The sequence below is a fragment of the Neovison vison genome, chromosome 8 (genome assembly GCF_020171115.1).
Source record: "Neovison vison isolate M4711 chromosome 8, ASM_NN_V1, whole genome shotgun sequence".
NCBI classification, from domain to species: domain Eukaryota; kingdom Metazoa; phylum Chordata; class Mammalia; order Carnivora; family Mustelidae; genus Neogale; species Neogale vison.
Window position 1 is genome coordinate 11,050,426 of NC_058098.1, and position 13,380 is coordinate 11,063,805.

Below are 13,380 nucleotides of genomic sequence, written 5' to 3' on the forward strand. Positions count from 1 at the left end.
AAGCAAGTTTAAGGGACGACAACTCTCAGCCAGGTTTTTTTTGCATGTCAGCATCTCTATATCCACATAGTAATAACGAGCAGCTAGATCTAGGCTTACAGGTTCCCCTGGAGTTGCTAGTATCTTGAATTTCTTTCCATTTATTTTAGGAGTAAAAGTCCCTCGCAATTTTCGACTGTTGGAAGAACTGGAAGAAGGCCAGAAAGGAGTAGGAGATGGCACAGTTAGCTGGGGTCTAGAAGATGACGAAGACATGACACTTACAAGATGGACAGGGATGATAATTGGGCCTCCAAGAGTAAGCGTCGAGCTACGGCTATAAATGTCAATGTCTTAAATTCACTGTGCCTCCTTTTAAGAAATATTAGCCTTAATCACGGAAAAAACTCACCAATGGTATATTTTCTGAAATGTGGCTATTCTGTTTTGACCAGTTTCAGTTTATATATTTGAACCTCCTCTGATGCTGTTTAATCCCTCTACATGGTAAGCAAAAACCTGTTTAGACTCCTAGAGTGAATTTCCATGGCAGTGGAGGCAGGGAGCTGTGAGGTCATTGTACCCTCACGTGCACTTCAGAAGAAATTCGTGGGCTTATCAAATAACAGGTTTCAGATACAGCCAGCGTTCCGAAGACCGTGTCCAAACGAACTTCGGAAAGCCTTCACGGCTATGGTTTTCATTCACAGTTTCCCGGTCTGCCGCGCGCCCATCTCCTAATTCTCAGGCTGTTCAGCAAAGGCTTTTTGCCTGCCTGGTTGGCCCTGGTCTCCTGCAGGCACTGTGAGATCCAGAGGCCTTTGCGTGGAAGACAGAGACAACGGGGAGGAGAAAATTGACCTCTCTTTCAGAGCTTCGTGATCTGTGAGGGTTCCAGACTTCATAAGTGCTAGCTAACGTTTTAGTGTACGTAGTAAAACCCCCAAGAAAAGTCATTGAATTGTCACAAGAACCTATTGTTCGAGAACCTATTGTTAGTAGCGTTAGTATTACTATTGTGTTGTCACATCCCATTTTACAGGTGAGGAAACAGACTCAGAGAAGTCAAGTCACTTGCCCAAAGTCACATACCTGATAATTCCCAAAGGGGTTCAGACTCCATACCCTGTGCTCTTAACCTTACGCTACATTATCTCTTTTCTGTTTAGATTTTGAGTTTTCATTTGTTCCCATTATAGAATTACCTAGAATGTTAAGTAGTAATATGAGGTAGGAGTTAGGAAATGGATTCCCATAATGTGACACTTGTTTCAGACTATGGGAGATTCTGCCTGAATGTAGCAGGACCTTTCCTGTGTGTGCTTGTGCTTAAAGTGGATGGCGGCCGGCGGCCATGCACTCTCCACTGCGCGCACAGGCCCTGCACCAGCTCCGGGGGCAGGAGACAAGTGGGATGTGGCGCCGTCTGAAACAAGGAGGAAGGTCATGCTCATTAACTGTTAGGAAGATCTCCTGTTCATCGTGGACCATCACAAACATTCACGGTGAAGGACTGGCTTTACTGTTTAATGTCACTTCTTGAATCGTCTTTGACCCTGTGGTTTTATTTTCTGGGTTTAAAAAAAAAATCCAATTTACTATTTTTATTTATTTTTTTATCTTAAAAAAAAGTCTCTGAAAACCAGGATTTCGGATCTATTAAATACTGGGGAAAACTCGATCTAGAAAGCGTGTTTCTTCATGGAGATCGTTTCTTGCCATCTCTGAAAGCCCGCTGTTGCTGATGGCTTCCTTCACTGCCTTTCTTCTCTGCCTAAGAACGGGTTAGGTGGCTTGAGGATGAGAACCCCCTTCCCTTGACTCTCCCTCGCACCTGGAAATGACACAGCATGGGTTAGTTGTTCAGGAGATCTGTTCATTAGCAGATCGATGTTCAGGCTTTAACAAATTAAGAACGAAGCAGTGTACAACATTGCGAATACTAAATACCACTGAACCATACGCTTAAACAAATGAACCACCAAACTCCATTGAAAATATTCTGTTCTACCTACAACACCTTGGATTACCCTGAGTTTGATTTTAACTCTTTCCGCAGGGCTCTCCCTTTTAGTGAGTGGCCACAGTATGCAAGGGGCTCTCCATACATTCTGTATATTTACATGTATGTGCATGTATACACACACATACATGTATGTAATGTATTTTATATGTGTGTGTGTATAGTAGCTTCACCGAGGTGGAATTCACATATCGTAGAATTTACTTACTGTAGAATGTACTGACGAAGTCACTGTTCAGTGGATTTTGTTATATTCAGAGCTGTGCACCTGTCACTAATTTCAGAACATTTTCACTCCCTCAGAGAGAAACCTCCTTCCCCATTGGCAGTCACTCCCAATCTGCCCCCACCCCACTCCCTCACCTTTGACAACCTCTCATTTACTCTGTCCCTATGACTCTGTATGTTCTAGATATTTCATATAAATGGAATCACACAACATGTGGTCTTTTGTGGTAGTTTTTACTGTTTTCAGGGTTCATACATGTCCTAGCACTTACCAGTTGTTCATTCCTTTCTACGGCTGAATAGTATTCCATTAAGTAGATGGACTGTATTTTCTTCATCCATGAGCTAGCTGATAGATACTTGGGTTTGTTTTTTGTTTTGTTTTGTTTTGCCTATTATGAATATGTGTATACAGGATTTTGTGTGGACATAAAAGGTTTCATTTCTCTTGGGTGTATACCTAGGATTGGCACCGTCTGGATCTTATTGTAACTTTATGCTTAACATTTTAAATAATTGCCAGGCTGTTTTCCCAAGCGCCTGTACCATTTACATTTCCACCAGCAGCCCATGAGGGTGTCTGCTTCTCCACACCCTCACCAGTGCTTGCCACTGACTGGTTTTTCACCCTTGTAGTTACACTTGATCTGATTCCCCAAGGTTAAAAACAAGGTCGTAAAAAGAACTGTCTGCTTCTAGGTGCTTCCTGTGACCAGTCCGCTTAACGACTAGCCTACAAGGCATATGCTAGGCCTCTGGAATAGCAACATAATTTTTTTTTTTTTTAAAGATTTTATTTATTTATTTGTCAGAGAGAGAGGGAGAGAGAGTGAGCACAGGCAGACAGAGAGGCAGGCAGAGGCAGAGGGAGAAGCAGGCTCCCCGCCGAGCAAGGAGCCCGATGCGGGACTCGATCCCAGGACGCTGGGATCATGACCTGAGCCGAAGGCAGCTGCTTAACCAACTGAGCCACCCAGGCGTCCCTGGAATAGCAACATAATTATTAAAATATCTAAATAGAACACTTAGTAACTCATCTGCCTACTGGATTTTTGTATAACTGTATAACTCAAAAGAAAATCCTCCATCAAAAGTGATCCAGCAATTCTCAGAATTTACTCAGCTTTTTTTAATGTGTTGCCCAAATGCCTGTTTGTGCATTCGGAATACCGGAAGCCACGTCAGTGTCTTTCACAAGACCATCGTGTGTACTGTTGAGCTGCTGAAAAGAGACAGCTTAATGTGTGCTGAAATGGAATGATTTCCATGATATTTAAGTGAAAAAAGGTACAAAGCAGTATAGGAAATGCTGCCCCCGGAGTTTGGGGGGGCGGGGCAGGGAGAAGAGGGCTATACATACCCTCGTGCTTCTTTGTGTTTACAGTACTTTTGGGGGAACAGGAAAGAAGTTGGGGACGACGGTTGCCTTCTTCAGAAGGGATCTAGCTGGCTGGGACGAGGGTGGAAAGGAAACTCATTTTTTACCATATATGTGTTAGTTTTTGAATTTTTTTTTTTTTTTAAGAAGGCAAGTTCTCCAAACCTGAAAGTAAGTTTCTCATCCAAGTGCCCTTTGCAAAATGCAGGCAAATCCAGCTGTCTGCAGCATTTAAGCTGGATTATTTCTGCTCTGGCCACAGAGGTGCTAAGAAGAGCCAGGCTACAGAGCAGTTTCTCGGCTTCGGCACCACTGACCTCTTGAGCTGGATCATTCTTTGTTGTGGGGCCATCCTGTGCATTGTTGGATTAGCGAGACCCCTGGTCCCTGCTCACCAGACGCCAGTAGCACCTCCCTCCCCGAGCTGTGACAGTCATTAATGTCTCCAGATGTTTCCTAATTCCCACACCCCTCAAGGGAGAAACCAAGTCAGAAATTGCCTTGGTTGAGAAACACTGTTTGTGTCTCTGGGTTGTCCAAGATAATGTTTTTAGGTGTGAGTTAGAGCCTGGGTGTGTTTTTACACATACTTATCTAAAAATACTGTACGCATGCTTAAGAACAAAACATAATTGCAGGACTGTGTGAGGTAAAGGGAGAGTGATCCTTCCCCCATTTCATTATACTCCCCACAGAATGAGTGTGTTTCTACTGGCTTTTGCTTTGGGGACATAAACATAAGCACATAGCCTTTGCAATAAAAATGAGACCTTGCTGTACACAATGTTTTGCACCTTCATTTTTTTCACTTCACAGATGGTGGATGTCTTTCCATGTCCGTGCATCTTGATCTGTCTTTTTAAACAGCTTTATGTGGCAGGTCTGGTACATGAATATATCCTCATAAAAAGTCTCAAACAATACAGAGTATGTAAAGTAAGAAGTTCCCTTTGTTCCCCTTAACTCTTTGTGTTAGTCAGGAAAAGAGAAACGATGCTAGGTATTTCAACAGAGAGAATTTAATATAGGAAGTTAATCAAATTAGTGTTGGACTGAAAAAGCAGGCGGGCACACTGTGGGACCACAGAGATAACACTGCAGGAAATAATAACAGCCCTGGCTCTGCGAGGACCTGGGGGGCACAGCCATCAGAGCCAAGCACCGGGAGGAGCTGTCCCAGGAGGCAGTGACAATGTTGGGGACCCTCTTGCCACAGCAGGATACCCTGACTGTGGCAAGAGGGAGAGGCTCGGTGCAGAGGAAGATTTTTGTGTCTTGTCACTGGAGGGGTTTGCAGAAGCCCACTTAAGCACCACACCCAACTTCCTCAGCTCTCCTGTTGGATGCTAGGGCTGGGACTCTGTGAACTACATTTTTCCTTTGCCAGCTGGTGCCCTATTAGGTTCCTGCAGTCAGGGACACAGCAGAGTGCCCGAGCGGCAGGGAGAAGGGACTTGCTTCTGCTTGTTTGCCTGTTCTTTCTCCACCACTCTGGCAATGGTCCTTCACCCTGGCATCAGCAGCGGGTGTTTTCAGCCCAGTGACACCTGTTTAACCAATTCCCTATGTTAAATTCACTGTTAAAATGCCTAGTGCTGTGTCTCGTGTCCTGGCTTATCCCTGCCAGCCATATGCCTGCTCTCGAGGTGGACTGTGAGCCGCGTTGGGTCCACCTCCTGGACGGCTCTTCCCGTGCATTTTCTTCCGTCTTCATCCAGAGCTATCTAGACTTTCTCCCTTTTTGAAGGGCCCACCCTCCTCCTCACACAGCACGTGCCGACCTTGGACAGCACACCTAAGTTAACGCACACCTGTGGAAGCTGTTGCTTGAGGAGCGGTCATCTGGTTGACCTGAGTCACCTTTTTATATATACTGAGAGTTTGTGATTTTCTCATTTTTGCAACCAGTACCTTTTTCCCTTTGCTCATATCCTGCGTTTTAAAACTACATTTATTTCACAGTACTTCTAGATTTCTAGAAAAGATGGAAAAGTCTGTAAAGTTCCGTGTGTACCTCTCCCCCAGTTTCCCATGTTGTTAGCATCTTCTATTGGGATAGTACCTTTGTCACCAGTGGCCCCATACTAGTGCCTTACTATTAACTAAAGTCCATATCTGATTTAGATGTTCTCAGTTTTACTCAGTGTCTATTTTCTGTTCCAGAATCCTATCCAGGATACTACATTATATTTTGTTGTCATATCCTGGGCTCTTTGTGGCTGTGACAATTTCAGGTTTTTCTTGCCTTTGACAGTTTGAAGCACGCTGGTCAGGTATTTTGTAGAGTGTCTATATTGGAATTTATCTGACGTTTTTCATCATGATTCAGCTGGGATTCTCTCATGTATATATTTTAGGCCCAGGAAGTGTTTGCCATCGTTAGGCTCCGGGCCTGTAGTGTGCAGTGAATGAAACATCGCTTGTGCACATTCACATAGCCTCAGATAGAGGGGGGTGTCTCTCTGCTCTTTTTTTGTGTGTGTGTGTGTGTGTGTGTGTGTGTGTGTGTCTCTCTGCTCTTATAGGTTGTACATATTCTGCAACTGGCTGGTTGTACCAAGACCCATGTCTTGTCGGTCTTTCCATGTGTGTATCTGGGCCTCAGCCTTTGAAAAGGCTACGAAGTATCCAGTTTTATGAATGTGTTTGCTCAGTCAGTCCCTTGCAGGTGGACATTTAAATTGTTCATAGTTATTTTTGCTATTGCAAACAATGCTTTTTTTTTTTTTTGCTTCATATTTTTATGCAGAAGTACAGGTCTGCTGTAGGAAGTTCCTCGAATTTCTGATTTAAGCATGCCTATTTCACATTTAGATAGGCACTGCCAAACTGCCCCATGAAGCTCTAGCAGTGTCAACAAAGTAGACAGTGTTTCATGATCAAATAACAAATCTTGAGCAGTGTTCCTCATCCACAGAATGTTCTAGCCGTTCTTCTCCAGGCACAATTCCTTTCTTCAGTGAAACCTTTTTAGCAGGTCTCTGGAGCACTAGTAAACCAAACCAAACAAAAAACCAGAACCATTTTCCCATTTTCTACAAAAGTCTTGCTTTGTCCTTTTTAATGATCCTTAAGGTATCTTTATGTTTGCTTGACTTGAGGCATTTTTTACTATGTTCCTGTGAATTTGTCAGTTGAACATCAGTGGTCAGAAATTTAGTATTTCCTTTCTGCTTTCTAAGAACTTCGTCATAGAGGCACATTTTAAAATTAGACTTCATAGTGTCAAAAGTAATAAGTCTAATATATGTAATAATCAGAATCCTGTCACCGAGCAGCTTACCTTAGTGCTTAACCATTTTGATGCTTTTGTAACTTAGAATGATGAGTGAAATTTTTTCGAGACTGATAAGCCACAGAACATCCCGGCAGGTGAATTCATTGGTGCATCAGAACCTCCAAAATGTGATATTGAATATTTTTAAAAAGACTTACTGATTTTGATATTTACCACAAGCGCATACCCCCAGGGACTATTTTATATAAGAAGTTCTGTCTGAATTATGTGACAAAACCATTGAGCATGAATGTAAGGCAGATGTCCAGGGATGAACTTGGGATCCATGCAGTCAGCAGATACAGCCAAGTGCAGAGTTGCTGATGGAGACTGTGCTAGGTGCTGAGGATAGACCTTTTATCCTATTTTCCATAAATCCCTGTCGCTTCCTTCTTGTATTAACTGAGTGAATTTTGATCTTCTGAGGGAGCACCTTAGTTGCAACAGACTGTTCATTTTATAAACTTGTGAAGAGCCGTATGTGAGTCAAGGAGCATTTGAGAATCAATTCTGTTGAGGCCTCTGCCCTCCTTGTTCTCAGTTTGTTGGGGGAGGTCTGACAGGAGACCTCAGGTGGGTGATCAGGAGGACATCTGAGAGGAAGGTGTCCTGGAGCCAGAGAGCTGCGGGGTGGACACAGAACGGCAGCTGGTGTCGGGGCCCCACGGTAGAGAGAAGTTGGGGGCTAGATGGAGAGGAGGAAGAATGAAAAGAGAGGAAGGCAGGGCTGCGCAGGGTCTGATCCAAGGACGTGGGCTTCCTTCTCGGGTCCCTAGCCACCATCGGAGGGGTTAAGTTCTTGGTATGGAGAGATCGGTCAGGCTGCTGTAGTGGAGAACAGATGTAGGGGGGCAGCGAGAGCAGCGACCTGGGGTGACTGAGGGGAGGGGCTGGTGGAGGGACGTGGGTGGGTGCGGGATCGCTCTTGGAGGTAGAAGCTGAGACCCTCTTTTGATTAGAAGGAGGGGGTAAGAGAAAAGGGGGTTGTGGCTGGCTCCTGTGTTTTGCTTTAACTAACTGCTCGGTGGTGGTGCCATTTTTAAAGGAAGAAGAGAGGACGAGCAGGTTGAGGGTGGGTGGAAATCCAAAACTGAGTTTGGATTTGTCACAGTTTGGAGTCCCTGTTAAGTGGATGTGAAAGGTTTGTGGATGTGAAGGATGAATGCCTTCTGAATCTTAAAATATGTTCCTGTCTTTTTCTTAGGCGTAGACCACCCTTTAGACGTAATGTTTTCAAGGATTTCGGTCACGTCTTCTGTAATTTATTCCCCCAACGACAGCTAGATGGCGCTGTTTGCGTGGGAGCCGTTACTTGTGCAGGAGGCTCTGAGGAAGCCAGGAGTACGGGTGCCCGAGAACGGGACCTATGGGAGGGTGGGTGGCCTCAGCCTTCGAGGGGGCCAAACTAATCAGACACCTCACCTTTCAGGGTGGTCTTTAGACATGTAACTGATAACATCGCCGCTTCATATAGGACAGAAAGCGGTGGACTCTCCTGTCCCGTATGATGGCTGAGCACGTGTGAGCACGTGATGTTTGAACTGGGTCTTAAGGATGTGTGGTAGTTCAGGTGGGGGCAGGGTGCTCTAGGCAGACGGAACCACCTGCTAGTGACAGCGCATTTTGCTGCTCATCAGGTGGAAGTTACAGGGAGAAAGTTCATTGCTGAGTGGGATTGGACTTCCCAGTGTTTTTCGACAGAGCCACGGTTGGCATGTGAAGGACAGTCTTTTCCTCTGCGGGCCTGGCATCCGTGGCTCCCCACCTCACCCACGACATGCCTATAGCCTCGCAGGTGGATGTAAAGCCTGTGGGGGGAGATGGTGCGGCACACGGCCCCAGAGTGATGAGGAGGTGGGAACGCGGCTCCCGCATGTGCACCTGCACCCGCACCCGCTGCTTGTGTTTCACAGTGAAGTTCTTCTAAAGAGCCGCCTGGCCTGTGCTTTGCTCTTGGCGCTAGTTAATGCATTGGTGGACCCTCGCATGAATAAGCATTTGGTGTGGCTTCCCAGAGTAGGGAGGGCCCCTTACACACCATTACCCAGAGCACAGGACAGGCCTGCAAAGTAGAGAAGTTAATGCAAAAACAAGTCCACCTGATTGGACTTAAACTTGAAACTTCAGTGATACAGTTTTAAATCGTCTTTGTATCCCCCAAGAATTCATAGACACTAGTGTGGGAACTGGTTCTGCTAACCTCACAGGTAACAGGTAGACTCTGTATAAAGGAAGCAGATGCACCAGTTCTGCAGGCAGGGAGAAATGGGGTTTCAAAAGATCTGCCTTTTTGAATTCATGGTTTGTAATTGCCTGATGTCTCTGTACCTTTTTTTTCCAGACAATTTATGAAAACCGAATATACAGCCTTAAAATAGAATGTGGACCTAAATACCCAGAAGCACCCCCCTTTGTAAGATTTGTAACAAAAATTAATATGAATGGAGTTAATAGTTCTAATGGAGTGGTAAGTTGTTTTTCCTGCCCACGCTTGTTCCTTTTGGTTGAGAAATGCTTTGTGCTTAAACATCAGGGGCGCTGTGGCCCTGAGTCCATATATTTCATGGTTGTTTGATGCTGAAAGGTACTGCAGTATGAACAGGGGCAGACTCTGGGTGAGGGCCTGTCCCCCAACTATATTTAAATCATCATTTTATGCCACACTCACTCCTGGCCAACCCGCTGCTGCTCGCGTGAGAGAGGAGCTCATTCTGTCTTCATGATGGGCCTCCTGAGGTGGGGAGGAGGGGCCTGAGGGACAGAGGTGTGGAATCCTGCCCAGGATCATACTTGGACTTCCTGAGCCTTATTTATGGTACAGGCTGGTTTTTCCCCTTTACTGGCCTTGCTTTTTAAATTTATTTTGACTACCATAAATGGAAAAGCGGTCTCAGTTGTCCGAAGAAGGCAGTAATGGCAGCAGTAAATACTACAAAATGAGAGTGATGTTAGTAAATTCTTCCTCCCAGGTTTCTTGCTTTGAGCCTTTGAGACCTGCTCTCTTATTTAAAGGGGGGGATCAGCAAGCGTTGAAAGGTTTTACTCATTAGCATCACGTGAGCTAAGCCTTTGTTGTGAGATATTGAGAAGACTTGAAAGAAAAAAAGGGATGGGCCTTGTTGCCGTGTGTTCACTGTTTCTTGCATCTGAGTTCCACCGAAAGTCCTGAACCCAGAACTCGACCCATGCTTTGGGAGACTTCTTTTGGGAATTGCTGCACTAACTTGAGAGAGTGTGACTCGGAGACAGATCCTTGTCACGAGAGTGTGGATCTGGGCCACCGCGTGCTTTTGCTCCTTACTGCCCCGTGCAGCGGTAGTATCCGCCACCTGGGTGTGGAGTCGAGAAGGGGCCAGCCCTGAGCAGTGGCAGCAGCCCAGCAGGTCACTGTTGAGAACCAGTCGGACTCTTGCCGAGTGTCAGGGCCCTGAGGGAGGCTTTACTTACCCATGGTTTCCTTCTCCCAAACAGTGAGGGTTTGGGACACAAACTGACCTGGGGGGAGGGCATCGCGCAGGTCCTTCTGCCCGTCAGATACCATTATGTGATGGACGCGTTCAACTTGAAAAATACCTTGAATCCTATCTGCCGCCTTACTCCAGCCTGTAGTGATTCGTTTGTTTGAGAGCCTGACAGTTTTCTGTTTGCCTTTTTGTAGGTGGACCCAAGAGCCATATCAGTGCTAGCAAAATGGCAGAATTCATATAGCATCAAAGTTGTCCTGCAAGAGCTCCGGCGCCTAATGATGTCTAAAGAAAACATGAAACTCCCTCAGCCGCCTGAAGGACAGTGTTACAGCAATTAATCAAAAAGAGAAACCACAGGCCCTCCCCCCTCCCCCATTCGATTTAAGCAGTCATTTTCCACAGTAGTACATTTTCTAGATACGTCTTGTAGACCTCAAAGTACTGGAAAGGAAGCTCCCATTCAAAGGCAATTTATCTTAAGATACTGTAAACGATACTAATTTTTTTGTCCATTTGAAATATATAAGTTGTGCTATAACAAATCATCCTGTCAAGTGTAACCACTGTCCACATAGTTGAACTTCTGGGATCAAGAAAGTATATTTAAATTGATTCCCATCCGAACCGGTGGGGCACATCTAACTCAACTGTGAAAAGACACATCACACAATCACCTTGCTGCTGATTTCATGGCCTGGGGTCTCTGCCTTCTCCCCTTCTCCTCCCCCCGCCTCCCTCCCTCCGTCCCTGCAACAGCCCCTCCAGCCTGGGGTGGCTTGCTAGAGTAGGCGTGAAGGTTTCCGGTCGCAGCCTGTGGGACTACTGCTAGGTGTGCGGGGGTGCTCCGGCTGCACCCCTGGTTTCTTTTTTTAAGTCTTAAATGATGCCCTCCCCCCCCCCAAGCCATCATCCTTTCTCCGCTTCCCGTGACCACCCTTGGCCGAAGCATAGATTGTAACCCCCTCTGCTCCCCTCTGCTCCCCTCTGAAATTGGCCTTTGGTGAGGAATTCAGGGCTTTCCCCATATCTTCCCCCCCACCTTAATCGAGGGGTGCTGCTTTTTCCCTTCCTCCTCCTCCAGACCCTTTTTGCACCACCATCCAACACTTGACACACTTCCTTGCTTTGGCCAGAAGCCATCAGGTAAGGTTGGAAAAGAGTCTCTGACTTCCCTCGTTTAGTTTTGGAACCATATGTACTCACTCTCCACCAGCCTGGGAATGAATACTGGGTCCTCAGCCCTGCCACCCTCTGCTGCCGCCGTCGTCAGCTGATGTGGTTTTTTAGCTCAGGTTTTGATAAAGTGAAAAGAACAGTCACCAGGGGTACTCAGACCTGCCAGCTCTCAAAGTGCTTGGTTAAACTTGGAGAAAGGCCACAGAAGACACTTGTAAGCACACACGATCCCTCTGAATGAATTGTTTTCTTTTCCTGTAATTGCTTTTGCTTTTTAAAAATTGAAGAAGTTTTAAACAGGGTTCTCACGTGGTCATCTTACAATCCACTGGGGTCTAGTTTGGAATCTGACAACTGGAACAAAAAAGAACCTTGAATTCGGTGCATACTTTGGTTTTGGTGCTGCTGCTTCTCACGGTCCTCAGCAGGGATTAAGAAAGAACCCGGTGTGCACAGCAGATCCCCGAAATTGGCGGGCTTGACTTCCTGGCAAATTGCTGCATTTTTCCACTTTTCTGTTCAGGACCACTAAATGCTGAGATGTGGATGCATACCGAAATAAAAGCGATTCATTGTGTTCTAAAGGTTTTTTTTTTTTTTAACTTAGTGTTTATATAAAACCACCTTTTGAAGCAGCAACTATCAAGTCTGAAAAGCAATCGATGTTTCCATTAATCTTTTTCTGGGGGATACCTTAGTTCTAAGGATTTAACATCCTGTAAGCAAAGTTGAACATAACAGTATTCCATAAGCAGCCTTTTTATTGTCAGACCATTGCCTGATTTTAATATAATAAAAAAAAAAGTGTGCGTTAATATTTAAGAAGCTGTGCCCTTCTTCCTCTTGGCATATAATTTAGGAACAGAATTTGATGTCTTAGATGCTTTGGGGTTCAAATGGATGTCCTAAACCAGGGGTCAGCAGACCTTCTTCCTCCAAGGTCCTAAGTCAGTAAGTTCTTGAGCTTTGTGGGCCAAGAGGCAAAATTGAAGGTACTGTGTAAATATTTATATAGTGAGAAAATGGATTTCCACAAAATTGTTTATTGATGGAATTTTAAAATCTAGTAACTGAGTATAGTTCGTTTCTAACGTTATAGTTCAACCAATGAGTAGAATGGAATTCTTTCTTTAGAGGATAACATTTTGCTTACTGGAATTCAAAGTTAGTATTCCTGGTTTATCAAATCTGTAAATGTTCATCTGCAAAAATAGTTCTTCACCAAGGGGCTGTGCATAAGTCAGTGGGCCAGCTTTGGCCCATGCACCACAGTTTGCCAACCCCCACCCGGCAAGGTGATGGCGCAAGGGGTGGCGGGGGGCGGGCTAGGGGGTGGTGTCTTTGCTTTAAGTAGCTTTGTAGACTCCAGCTACTAAGTCCCCTCTAGTACCTACTTAGACCGGATTTATGAGTCTGTTGGGAAGGGACTTTCACATGGATTTTTGGTGTTTGAGACAAAATTTTTGCCTGACAGTGGACAGTTTATCTACTGCCTACTGTGTACGGAGTGGACATGTGTCTGTGGCCGTTTTTATCCAGGATTTGAACTTCTGGCCGTTCAAATCCAGGATTTGAACTTCTGCTGTGGTCCCAACCGCCAGCAGGCTTGACCTTGGTGTCCTGTGGCAGGAGCCAGGCCATTCTTTTGTGGCTGTTGGGGCCAGCTCAGATGTCAGAACCTGGTGCCCGGGTACAGCCAGATTATTTCTACCAAGCCACTCAGAGAAGGCACTGCCCGAAATTCTGCCAGGTGGGTCCCTAGGAGGCCTCGGGAGTGAATTCCTGCCTTCCAGCTGTGGCTTCTCCGCACTCAGTCCTACCTTCCCTGAGGGAGGGAAAGGACAGGGGAGGG

At 45.6% G+C, this 13,380-nt stretch overlaps 1 protein-coding gene across 1 annotated transcript in view; it reads left to right on the top strand.

Moving 5' to 3' along the window:
• The window catches only part of UBE2V1 (ubiquitin conjugating enzyme E2 V1), a 30,298-nt gene extending 17,948 nt beyond the window's left edge, over nt 1-12,350 (top strand). The window contains exons 2-4 of the mRNA XM_044262847.1: nt 150-298; nt 9,227-9,352; nt 10,544-12,350. Of these exons, the coding sequence (XP_044118782.1) occupies nt 150-298; nt 9,227-9,352; nt 10,544-10,690 (422 nt within the window). The 3' untranslated portion in view covers nt 10,691-12,350. The remainder of the gene's footprint in view (nt 1-149; nt 299-9,226; nt 9,353-10,543) is intronic.
• Nucleotides 12,351-13,380: the final 1,030 nt, after the last annotated feature.